Genomic DNA, 12,657 nt, shown 5'->3' with positions numbered 1-12,657 from the left:
TGATGATCAACTCAAATGCAGCTATCAAGAATCTAAGTGGTATGAAAATTCATCCCGTCCTAGTATAGTAATCTTTACTCATAACTAACATGTACTGAGATTTCTTGAGTGTGTTGAAAGATCTTGGCAAAGACTGCTGATTTATGGGGTAAATTTTTTAACTCATTATAGGACTTAATGTTCATACTGAAATTTCCTGATAAAACTTAATGTTGATACCAAATTTTCCTTCATGTATAGGGTTGCAAGAGATTTTGATTTGCCTCTCATGTGTCAGTAGATTCCATCCAAACTGAAATTTACGTATGAATTCTAGGTCATACATGAAACCACTTTCCAAGCTTCAAATATAGAAAATGGAGGGGTCTATATCTAAGAAACCTGGGAAGTATCTCTTATTATAAATATGCTTCAAAACTGAATACATAACTGATAATGCTCATGCAATGTCAGACAAAAATACTAAATGTGAACTAGCTTCACAACATACAACAGACAAAACAACAAAACGTGACCAAAACAAAAACCATTAATAATCCGTAAGTGCAACAAATAAATACGTAATCCCAAATAATCATGATTCAAATACAAATTCTTAAACAGCACAAAGAAACAGAATGGACACCACAAACCCACACAGGAAAATTAAATTAAGATTTGAAAAATGTAGTATGTACTATAGTTACCACAAACAACCAGACAGTCTTAGCAAAGCCAGGGTACCGAATATAGAATTGAGCTATTTAGGTGAGGATTGTGACATGCTCATCTTGAGCAATCTCAGCTGCCAGCAATACAAATAATCATCAGCAGTAACAGGATTAAATAAAAGTAGTAATTTGACCTGACCATGAAGTCAAATGTATTGATTCTCATATGACTAGCCCAGAGGTTTTTTTTTCTGAAATTTGAAGCAATACCTGAGTAAGAAATGGCAGCTGTATAGTATGGAACAATAGCACTCCCAATGCCAATTTGTGGTGACACTATAAGTACTTACCCCACTACACAGTTCACCAGTAACATGATTACTTTAGTAGTAATGGTCTGTTTACAAAGCCTAACAAAACCACACTGGGCCTTTGTGGAATCAGAGGTTGTTTTCATAAGAAAACCTTGCAGATGGTAAAGTTAAAGCAATATGCAAGTCAAGTAGATTGAAGGTTAGTGCAATAATCTTTCTCTGGAATTGAATGAATCAGTGCGTACATACTTTTAGAAAGATGTAAAAATTAACCATAAGGAAAAAAGAAGAACAATCACGAAAGACTAGGAAGAAGTTATATCTAGCAAGTGTAAAATTCAAAATGTGACAAAACCTACTTAACGTATACATACTTCAGTGATATGCACACTGCACTATCAATAATTGTCACATTTAACAATAGAGAACAAGTAGAGTACATATTACTCTCTGACAATGTTAAAATAAATGGAAAATGTAAATGGTCCATAATTTACAAAAAAAGTGTACGTATATCCAAAATCCAATATCAAACACTTAATATATAAAAAATAGAAGTTCACTTTTGTTTACTTACTCTTGCTTTCTTATCAATAGGAACACATTCATAAAACAAGTCCATTAACATGGTTTTACCAGTTCCTACAGTTCCCCAGATATAGACTCCACCTGGAGATTTCACCTCACGCTGCCACCCTATTAGCTTCATAAATGCACCAAGAGGTGGAGGTGGTGTGTATCCAACAACCTGGTTATAACAAAAGCAAAGATTCCAAATATTAGCTAAAGAATATCTCATCCTTCCTTCTCTATAATTCTGTCATAGGATTGTCCTTTACTGAACTTTCGATAAGATTAATGAAAAAACTTGTTTTATGTACATTGTACTTTACTGTGAATTGACTGATCTGTTTACTTACAGATTTTTCAGATCTCTCTTGCTCAGTCTATTTTTAATGCAGATAATGCTCAAAATGATTATTTCAGTAATACTGATATGCAATATACTTGACAGAAAAGTTTAATGCAATGGAACAAATATTATTGTTCTTTCATGTCCTACAATCACTTACTATTGGAGCATTACAATGAATTAGGCAAGGCTTACATTGTAGAGCAGAATTTCTGTATTATTGCCATGAGAATTTTACTTAAATCTTCAAACTAAAACTATACTTCTTACTGGTTTTTACATACCTGATGAACAGTGCATTCTGAAAAAGCATGAAAAGTACAAATCCAGCAAACTTACTGCATCATAGCACTGTTGAAGTTCATGTATGATAAGCTTTTGATGGTTATCGGGAAGTATTTTGCCTTCAGATACTTGCTTATCATACAGAGATGTCGGGCCTTGCACTCCATTAGCTGCAACCTCTTGGGCTGCAGTGGCAAGGCAGCGGACTGCACAATTGTTGAAGGCAAATCTTCGAGCCACCAACATTCTCTGAGAAATGTTTCCTTTTTAAACAAAATGCATTACAATGAATTGTCTCTGCAAAAATACAAGAAAATCCATCACCTTTCTAACTAAAATAAATAAAACAAAATTACTATTTTTATTTTTTTGCTGGTCAAGTGACCACAATAAACCTAAAGCTAACTCCATTGTGACAAAAAATTATTGCAAATTTCCCTTCTTAGGGAAGAACAAATCTGCCTCATAAACAGAGGCAAGTTCAACTTAGTACTTGGAAACAAAGTAGGTAAGGTTCCTCATTCTAAAAAATGACAGGAAATATGGATTGATTAAAGTTGATGCAGAACAATTCCAAGATTTCCCCATAATACCTTTAGGGATATTTCATTCATCATGAAAGTCTGGTCTTAAGACCAGGTACTGGAAACATGTAGAATGTAGAGTCTAAAGCAAAGCTGATGTTTAATAAGACAAATATTAAAATGATAGATTGATGGGATACCTAATTAAAAAACTAACTTCTACAATGAAGAATAATGGACAGAATAGTATTTTTTACATATAAAAGTCCATAAGTTCAATTAATACAGTGTAGCACTCAAGAAAAAATGATATTGTTATGATACAATAAAGTTTCATACATACTTTACCTGGCAGATATATATACATAGCTATCGACTCCGTCGTCCCGACAGAAATTCAAATTTCGCGGCACTCGCTACAGGTAGGTCAGGTGATCTACCGCCCTGCTCTGGGTAGCAGAACTAGGAACTATTCCCGTTTTCTAATCAGATTCTCTCTTCCACCTGTCTCCTGCGGGGAGGCTGGGTGGGTTCTTCAATTGTATATATCTGCCAGGTAAGTATGTATGAAACTTTATTGTATCATAACAATATCATTTTCATACATTCAACTTTACCTGTCAGATATATACATAGCTGATTGACACCCTTTGGTGGAGGGCAAGAGACAGCTAAACTAACTGACTAGACGGTAAACAACATATGTTGTAGGTATAAATAAACCTTAGTTCCTACCTTATTAGATGGAAGACTTCGTGGCTACTGCCCAGGAGTCTGCTTCATCTCAAGAGCCTTAGCGAGATAGTGATCTGTGGCCAAGAGTTCTTGCTGTCTGTCGATGGGGTCTTATCCACTTACTCGGCAGAGCCTAACTGGCATTTGTCAAGGGTGCTAATCCACGCTTATATGACAACACACCTTCTTTAAGGAGCACACAACGATCCCGATCACCCGATCCTAACCCGTGTTAGTTCTAAGATTGCTAAGAGTCATCCCCAAACTCTTAGCAAACAACCACAAACTCGAAACTCATACATACAAAAATAAAAATTTTGTACCCCTCTAATAGTCAGCTGTCACTCGATTTCCTTAATGAAGCGAAGTGAAGGCCGCCAGTGCGACATCTGACACTCCCATGCACAGGAAAAACGGGAACACATCCGACAAGAGGGTTACGTACACATATTTAGGCTCGGTGCTCTCTCCTTTACCAGAACCGTCTGTGCTGACACAAACGGACCTAAGAAAAACATTTCTCATACGTTACTCGCACATCTTTTAAATAATGAGATGCAAATACTGAGTTGCATCTCCAATAGGTTGCGTCCAAAATATTTTTAGTGACATATTTCTCTGGAACGCAATTGATGTCGCGATTGCCCTTACCTCATGAGCTCTTACTCTTAATAGATTAAAAGAGTCATCTGGGCAGTTCTTATGAGCCTCGGTAATTACACTTCTAACAAAGAAGGCCAAAGCATTTTTAGACATAGGTCTCTTGGGGTCTTTTACCGAGCACCAAAGACCATGTTGTGAGCCTCCCAACCGCTTCTTTCTGTCCAGATAGAATTTCAGTGCTCTAACTGGACAAAGTGATCTTTCTATTTCTCTGCCTACTAGGCTAGTAAGTCCTTTTACCTCGAAACTCCTAGGCCAGGGATTCGAAGGGTTCTCGTTTTTGGCAAGAAAAAGAGTCTGGAATGAACAAATCGCAGAATCTTCTTTGAAAACCAACTCGTGACTCAAGGCGTGCAACTCGCTGACCCTTTTAGCCGTAGCCAGAGATAGAAGAAATATACACTTTCTAGTGATATCACGGAATGAAGCCGTATGAGGTGGTTCGAACTTTTCCGAGGATAGAAATTTCAGAACCACATCTAAGTTCCAGCTCGGAATCCTAGGCTCTACTGACTTGGACGTTTTCAAAAGAGCGGATGAGATCGTGCAAATCTTTATTATTCGTCAAGTCTAAGCCTCTGTTTCTAAAGACTGACGAAAGCATACTTCTGTATCCTTTAATTGTTGGTACAGAGAGATGTGACTTTTCCCTCAGGAAAAGAAGGAAATATGTTATTGTTATTATACAATTAAGTTTGTTCATACTTACCTGGCAGATATATATATAGCTGTATTTTCTGACGTCCGACAGAAATTTCAAAACTCGCGGCACACGCAGTGGGCGGCCAGGTGGTAGTACCCATTCCCGCCGCTGGGAGGCGGATATCAGGAACCATTCCCATTTTCTATTCATATTTTATTAATGCCTCTGTCTCCTGAGGGGAGGAGGGCGGGCACTTTAATTATATATATCTGCCAGGTAAGTATGAACAAACTTAATTGTATAACAACAATAACATTTTGTTCATGCCACTTACCTGACAGATATATATATAGCTGAATCCCACCTTCGGATGGTGGGAAAGAGACAGAATAGGATTTTTTAGGAAACTTAATTAAGTAGATGATATACATCTTGGTTCCTCACCTGTTTTGCAAAGTAGACTATGTGATTACTGTCACGTAGGCTGCTTTTGCTTAAATCAGAGTTGCCAGCCAGGTGGAGACCTGTAGTGCTGGTGCGCTCTGGATGATCTGTCAACGGGTACGAGACCTCAACGTGACAAGATCATCGAGGCCATACAAATGAGGGCAACGAAGCAACTATTCACAAAAAACCCCTTAAAACTAACTAAAGGATGGGAGATCTTCACATAAGACTCACCACAACCTAAAAACACAACAACAAACTAACCTAATCCTAACTAAGGGATAGGGAAAGAGCTACTTCCGGACCCCAATACTGTGTCCGCAGAAACGTATGGCCCCAGTGCATTACAATCGTCATAAATCGTTCTCACATCCCTTAGGTAATGTGAGGCGAAGACGGAGTTACTCCTCCAAAAGGTGCAATCAAGGATGTCCTTGATCGACATGTTTCTTTTGGAAGGCAAAGAGAGGTAGCGACGGCTCGAACTTCGTGCGCTTTCACTCGTAAGAGGCTCAAATCAGTCTTCTGGAAAGATGAATGAGCCTCCCGAATGATGTCCCTTAGAAAGAAAGCAACAGCATTCTTCGATAAAGGTAACTCTGGTCTCTTCACAGAGCACCAGAGATTACCTGAGGGACCCTCTTACCTCTTTCGTTCTATGCACGTAGAACTTGAAAGCCCTGACCGGGCACAGGACTCTCTCTGGTTCTTGGCCCACCAGACTTGACATACCCTTGATCTCGAAAGTCTTCGGCCAAGGGTTCGAAGGATTTTCATTCTTCGCCAAGAAAGTTGGGTTCAACGAGCAGACAGCATTGTCTCCTTTGAATCCCATTAACTTGTTAAACGCTTGAATTTCACTAACTCTCTTAGCCGTCGCAAGAGAAGTTAGGAAAAGAGCCTTCCTTGTCAGGTTTCGAAGAGACGCTGCCTGAAGCGGTTCGAAAGGGCTTGACATAAGGAATTTAAGGACTACGTCAAGGTTCCATGATGGAGGTCTCATTTGAGGAACCTTCGAGGTCTCGAAAGACTTTAAAAGGTCATGAATGTCCTTGTTGTCAGACAGGTCTAAAAACCGCTGACAACATGCTTTTATATCCCTTGATGGTAGAGGGACCGCTAATTTTTTGCACATTCCTAAGGAAGAGCAGAAAATCATCATATTTGGTTCACAGAGGTCGAAGAGGAACTCCCTCCTTTTTACACCATGCCCTGAAGGAAGCCCACTTCGATTGGTAAACAGCTCTTGTGGAAGCACGTCTTGCATGTGAGATTGCTCTCGCAGCTGCTTTCGAAAAACCTCTCGCTCTGGCCAACTTTTCGATAGTCTGAACGCAAGTCAGACCCAGAGCGGAGATTGGTTTTGGTGAAACCTTTCGAAGTGGGGCTGTTTGAGTAGATCTTTCCTCCAGGGCAATGTCCTTGGAAAGTCTACAAGGAAAGGACATGACCTCTGTGAACCATTCTCTCGCTGGCCACATCGGAGCGATCAGGGTTAACCTCTTCCCTTCTGAGGCCGCAAACTTCCTCATGACTTCCCCAATATCTTGAATGGTGGGAAGGCGTACAAGTCTAGACCCGTCCAATTCCAAAGCAAAGCGTCTACCGCGATTGCTTCTGGATCCAGGACCGGGGAGCAGTAAAGAGGAAGTCTCTTGGTCCTTGACGTCGCGAATAAGTCGACCAGTGGACGTCCCCACAACGTCCAAAGGTCTCGACAAACGTCTTCGTTCAAGGTCCATTCCGTCGATAGGACTTGTTCCCGACGACTGAGAAGATCTGCCTGAGTTTTGCACTCCTGCAATGAATCTCGTCAGGATAGTCACATTTTTTCTCTTTGCCCACAGCAGAATCTCTCTCGCTAGGGAAAAACAACGTTCTGGAGTGTGTTCCTCCCTGGTTTTTTAAATAAGCGAGTGCTGTGGTATTGTCCGAGTTTATCTGAACAATCTTGTTCTCCAAACTCCTTTCTCGAAGAACTGCAGGGACAGAAATACTGCTGCCAGTTCTTTGACATTTATATGCCAGGCTACCTGTTCCCCTCCTCCAGGAGCCTGACACTTCCTTCCCTCCTAGTGTTGCTCCCCAGCCCGTGATGGAAGCGTCGGAGAACAACACTAGGTCGGGGCTCAGAAGACTTAGGGACACGCCCTCCTGAAGCTTCTGAGGTCCAACCACCATCTTAGATGGTTCTTGATCGGAAGCGATATTCTCAATATGGCATTGAGATCGTCCTTGGCCTTCCACTCGTCCGCAAGGAAAAATTGGAGAGGCCTGATGTGCAGTCTTCCCAAGGAAACAAACCTTTCCAGCGAGGAATGGTCCCCACCAGCAGACTCATCCATTTCCCTCGCCGAGCAAGTCTCTTTCCTTAGAAAGGCTGAGATCTTTTCTAAGCCTAGCCGCTGACGTTCCTGGGACGGAAACGCTCGAAAAGCCACTGAATCCATCTGAATCCCCAGATACACGATGGACTGTGTTGGGGTCATGCGACTTTTCGAGTTGACCAGAAGTCCCAGGGACTTCGCTAGGGCTAAAGTGAACTGCAAGTCCTTCAGACACTTCTCTCTCGACGACGCTCTGATCAGCCAGTCGTCGAGGTACAGGGAAACTCTTATTCCCGAAGAGTGTAGCCACCTCGCTACGTTCTTCATTACTACAGTGAACACCATCGGAGCCGTGGTCAGTCCGAAACACATAGCTCTGAAACTGCCCACACTTTTTTGTCTAAGACAAACCTTAGATTACTTTCTTTGAAAGAGGGTGGATCGGGATGTGGAAGTACGCGTCCTGCAAGTCTAAGGACCACCATCCAGTCGCCCGGTCTCAAGGCTCCCAGAATCGAATGAGGGAGTCTCCATCGTGAATTTGGTCTTTTGCACGAACAGATTGAGCCTGCTTACATCTAGAACTGGACGCCAACCTGACGACTGCTTCGGTACTAGGAAGATTCTGTTGTAAAAACCTGGGGAACCCAGGTCCGCGACTTGTTCCACCGCTCTTTTGTCGATCATCTGCTGAAGGAGATCGAATAATACTTTCTTCTTTTCTCCCTGATAGGATGGAGAAAGGTCTCTGGGAGTCGTAGAAAGAGGAGGAAGATCTAAAAAGGGGATCTTGTACCCCTGCTCCACGATCTTGAGGGACCAAGAGTCCGTGTCTCTCTCTCTCCACCTTCCATCGCTCCCCGCAAAAAACTTTAGTCTGGCTCCGACTGGTTGTCTGAAGGACATTGCTTCTCACTTGGAAGGCTTTGGCTTAAAGGAAGCTCTTCCTCGTGAAAACCCTCTCCCTCGAGGAGCTGCTCTCGAGGGGGGAGCCCCACGAAAGGGCTTAACTTTCTTCGGCGGTCGAACCGCGGCTGAAGAGGTTGAAGGTACGGCTGACCGTCTTGTAGACTGGGCCAAAAGGTCCTGAGTTGCCTTCTCTTGCAAACTGTTCGTCAGGTCCTTTGTTACTAAAGTCTGGGGGAAGAGATGGTTCGAAAGAGGCGAAACAGCAAATCCGCTTTCTGAGCTGGAGTTACCGAACGAGCTGTGAAGTTGCACAGCAAAGCTCTCTTTTTTAATAAAGCCGTTCCAAAAATGAGATACGATCTCCTCCGAACCATCCCTGACGGCTTTGTCCATAGTGCTAACACGCTGGACAGCTCCCCCAGACTGAGAAGGATTCTGGGCTTCTCGCTTGCAGATCCAGAACTCCCAAACACCAGTCAAGGAAGTTGAACACTTCCAGCGTCCTGAGCAGACCCTTCAAATGATGGTCAGTCTCCGTAGAGGTCCAGGTTACTTTAGCAGAGGGTATAAGAGACCTCCTCTGCGCATCCACTAGGCTGGAGAAATCTCCTTGAGCCGAAGAAGGGATACGAACTCCTACTTCATCTTTGGTTCTATACCAAATGCCCCCTTTCCCGCTAAGTCTAGCTGGAGGCAAGGCGAAGGTCGTCTTGCCTTGATCTCTCCTTCGTATCATCCAATCTTGGAGTTTCTTAAAGGCACGTTTCGTGGAGAGAGAAGTTTTCATCTCTACAAACTCCGGGGTTTTTCCAGTTTTAGATGAAGAAAACTGCGAAGGAGGAGACTTGGGAGCTGCGGGCTGAAACTTGTCTTCGAAAGAAGCACGCAAGAGCCGCACTAGGACTTTATAGTCCGAGATTGAAGAGGCCGCAGAAGGTTCCTCTTCAAACCGAGTCAGCCGAAACTACTCAGCTCTCCTTCTTCTCTAACGGAAGAGGAGACCGTCTGTCCGGGGAGGGCGTCCTAAAGTCGGGTCTTGGCTTGATCAAAGGACCCCTATCCTTGCTAGAGGCAGCCTTATTTCGGCTGTCTTCTCTATGACGCTTACTACTTGATGAAGGTAGAGCGTCCTGACGAGGACGAGCGTCCTTATCGCCATCCGCTGCCGTCTCACTTGCCAGAGAAGCGTCCTTACTTTTCTCAAATGAAAGGGAAGACCTTTTCGCTGGAATACGTGCCTGTGCGCGTAAACTAGCGTCTGGGGTTACGACTTCTTGGTCGGAATCCCCAAAAACGTCTTGAAAAGAGCCTTGAACGTCCTGGCGAGCTTCCTGCCAAGCGTCCTGGCGAGCGTCCTGCCGAGCGTCCTGTCTAGCGTCCTGGCGAGCGTCCTGCCTAGCGTCCTGCCAAGCGTCCTGACGAGCGTCCTGACAAGCGTCCTGACGAGCGTCCTGCCGAGCGTCCTGCCAAGCGGCCTGCCAAGCGTCCCGCCTAGCGTCCTGCCTAGCGTCCTGTCGAACGTCGTGCAGAGCGTCCTCCTCCAAAGCGTCTTTGACGTAACGTCCTTCTAGAGGACGACGAGATCGGCGAATCGCCGAAGGAGAAGCGATCGGCGAACGAGACGAAGTAGGAGAGGGAGAAGGAGACTGCTTCGTCCTCTTGACAGGCAGTCTAAGGTCCTTCCTCCGCTTAGGCTCGACTGCTGCTGGGCGAGTCCTCTGAGCCATAAGCGAGGATAGCTGGTCCTGAAGGGACAAAAGAATATTCTTCGTCGGGGAAGAACGAACAGAGGAAGCAGGACTGATCCTGCGAGAAGACGAGGGGCGAGGGGACGCCTCCTTCCTTCTCACAGGCACAGCTACCTGCTTCTCAGGTATACGCGCCTGTGCACGCAACCCAGCGTCCTCATCGGAGGAGATCTTACCCCTTTTCTGAGGCGGAAAAGCGTCATACGCATCCTCCGACGAAAGTGGCGAAAGAGGACGTGAAGCGTCCTCCGCACGAAACGTCCTTTTCAGAGGACGAGAGTCTCTCCGAGCGCTCCACCCCTTGCGCGGGAGGACGCTTCGGAGGACGAAAAACACTCTTTCAGGACGCGCGCTCGTGCGCGGCTCCTTGGCAGCCTGGGACTTTGCTACAAGGCCTGCCGAAGGGACGCCAGATCGGTGGGAAGCCCCGTAACCCTCTTGCGGCTTTCGACAACATACCTACTCCCTGAGTCTTGGGAGTCTGATAGAGGTCTAGGCCTAGAGGCATTATGGGGCCGATCTGACGCCCCCTCCACAACACTAGGGGCACGATCACACACTTGCACCGAGCCAGTTTCTAAGGCTTTCACTTTGGTCTCCAGAGTGCGAAGAGACTCCAAAATCAGAGAGAGAGCATTCGCTTCTCCTGACACAGAATCAGAGCCCGAAGGCAACACAGGTTTAGGGGTTGCAAATTTTACAGGTGTTAATGTAGGAGAGATGTTAGCCTTACCTTTGGTCGAACCACTCCTGGAGGAAGACCTCCTGATCCTATCGCGCTCCAATTTAAGGCGATAGGACTCATATACTCTCCAATCATCATCGGCCAATTTCTCACATTCATTGCACCGATTATCAATCAAACAATTATGCCCCCTACAACTCATACATACTGTGTGGGGGTCTACCGATGCTTTCGGTAGCCTCACCTTACAATCAGCCCTCGCACACCTCTGAAACTCACAGCACTTGATCCAGACATATCTTATATAGAAAAGTCAATCCAAAATCAAAAAAACGGTCCACTATCGCGCATGCCAATTCAACAATCCAATTCATACCAAAAAACCAATCAGATACTTAAAAGCGAGTCAAATTCCAAAAAAATCCTGAGCAGAGGTCTGTAAACAGTTGTTTACCGACCGCGGACAGAAAAAAATATGAATAGATGGGAATGGTTCCTGATATCCGCCTCCCAGCGGCGGGAATGGGTACTACCACCTGGCCGCCCACTGCTGTGCCGCGAGTTTTGAAATTTCTGTCGGACGTCAGAAAATACAGCTATATATAATCTGTCAGGTAAGTGGCATGAAACAAAACCGTCATTTCGGTTACAGAGGTATTGGAAGAGGACAGCTTCTTCGACCTGCACCAGTTTCTGAAAACTTCCCACTTCGATTGGTACACTCGCCTAGTAGATGATCTGCGGGCTCTAGCAATTGCGCTTGCCGCCTTGCGAGAAAACCCTCTCGCTCTGACCAATCTTTCGATAGTCGAAAGGCAGTCAGAGCAAGAGCGGGTAGATTTTGATGTACCTCTCGAAGTGGGGTTGTTTGAGCAGATCTATCCTGTTTGGAAGAGATCTGGGAAGTCCACTGTCCACTCCATCACCTCCGTGAACCCAAATTCGGGATGGCCAATATGGGGCTATCAGAGTCATTCTGGTTCCCTTCGAGGGCCACAAACTTTCTGACTACTTCCCCCAGGGAATCTTGAATGGGGGAAAAGCGTACACGTCTAGCCCTGACCAGTCCAGGAGAAAGGCGTCTATAGCATAAGCCCTGGGATCCTCTACCAGGGCGCAAAATGTGTCTATCCTTTTGGAGAGAAACGTGGCGAATAGATCTATCTGTGGTTTCCCCCAAAGATACCAAAGGGTCTGACAGACTTCCGAGTGGAGGGTCCATTCTGTAGGAAGGACCTGGAACCTCCTGCTCAGTCTGTCCGCTCTCAACTTCCTCTCCCCTTGAACAAATCTCGTTAGAAGGACCACATTCCTTTGATTTGCCCAAATCAGCAGATCTCTTGCCAGTTCGTATAGGGCGAAGAGTGAGTTCCTCCTTGCTTCTTGACATAAGCCAGAGCGGTCGTATTGTCGGAGTTTTATCTTGAATTACTTTGTCTCTGACTATCTGCTCGAAGCTCCTTAACGCGAGGTGAATCGCAAAGAGCTCCTTGCAATTTATGTGCCATGACACCTGCTCTTCCGACCAGGTGCCTGACACTTCTTCGGACCTAGAGTCGCACCCCAACCTGTCTCCGACGTGTCTGAGAACAATGTCAGGTTTGGATTCCAAACTTCTAAGGATACTCCTCTCGTTTTCTTCCAAGGGGGTCAACCACCACCTTAACTGTTGCTTTACTTCTAATGAGATCGGAAACGTGTCCGAGAGCTGTCCTGTCTTCCAACTCCAACTGCTTCTCAGGAAGTACTGAAGCGGACGGAGATGCAGTCTTCCTAGAGGAAAGAACTGTTCGAAGCGATGGAAAGGGTCCCCA

The 12,657-nt window shown here is 44.9% G+C and overlaps 1 protein-coding gene across 3 annotated transcripts in view; it reads right to left on the bottom strand.

Moving 5' to 3' along the window:
• The window catches only part of LOC135214803 (putative ATPase N2B), a 108,813-nt gene that overhangs the window by 85,207 nt on the left and 10,949 nt on the right, over positions 1–12,657 (bottom strand). For 2 of the 3 annotated variants that reach the window (XM_064249170.1, XM_064249169.1), the window contains 2 exons: positions 2,217–2,411; positions 1,542–1,712 (listed from right to left, as the gene is read on the bottom strand). In XM_064249170.1, the coding sequence (XP_064105240.1) occupies positions 1,542–1,712; positions 2,217–2,408 (363 nt within the window). In that variant the 5' untranslated portion in view covers positions 2,409–2,411. Of the gene's footprint in view, positions 1–1,541; positions 1,713–2,216; positions 2,460–12,657 lie in introns of all 3 variants that reach the window. The other variant, XM_064249171.1, reaches the window with a different exon arrangement.

This window comes from Macrobrachium nipponense, chromosome 46, assembly GCF_015104395.2.
Source record: "Macrobrachium nipponense isolate FS-2020 chromosome 46, ASM1510439v2, whole genome shotgun sequence".
NCBI lineage: Eukaryota > Metazoa > Arthropoda > Malacostraca > Decapoda > Palaemonidae > Macrobrachium > Macrobrachium nipponense.
The sequence above is the reverse complement of the archived record's forward strand: the minus strand, read 5'-3'. Positions and strand labels throughout refer to the sequence as shown.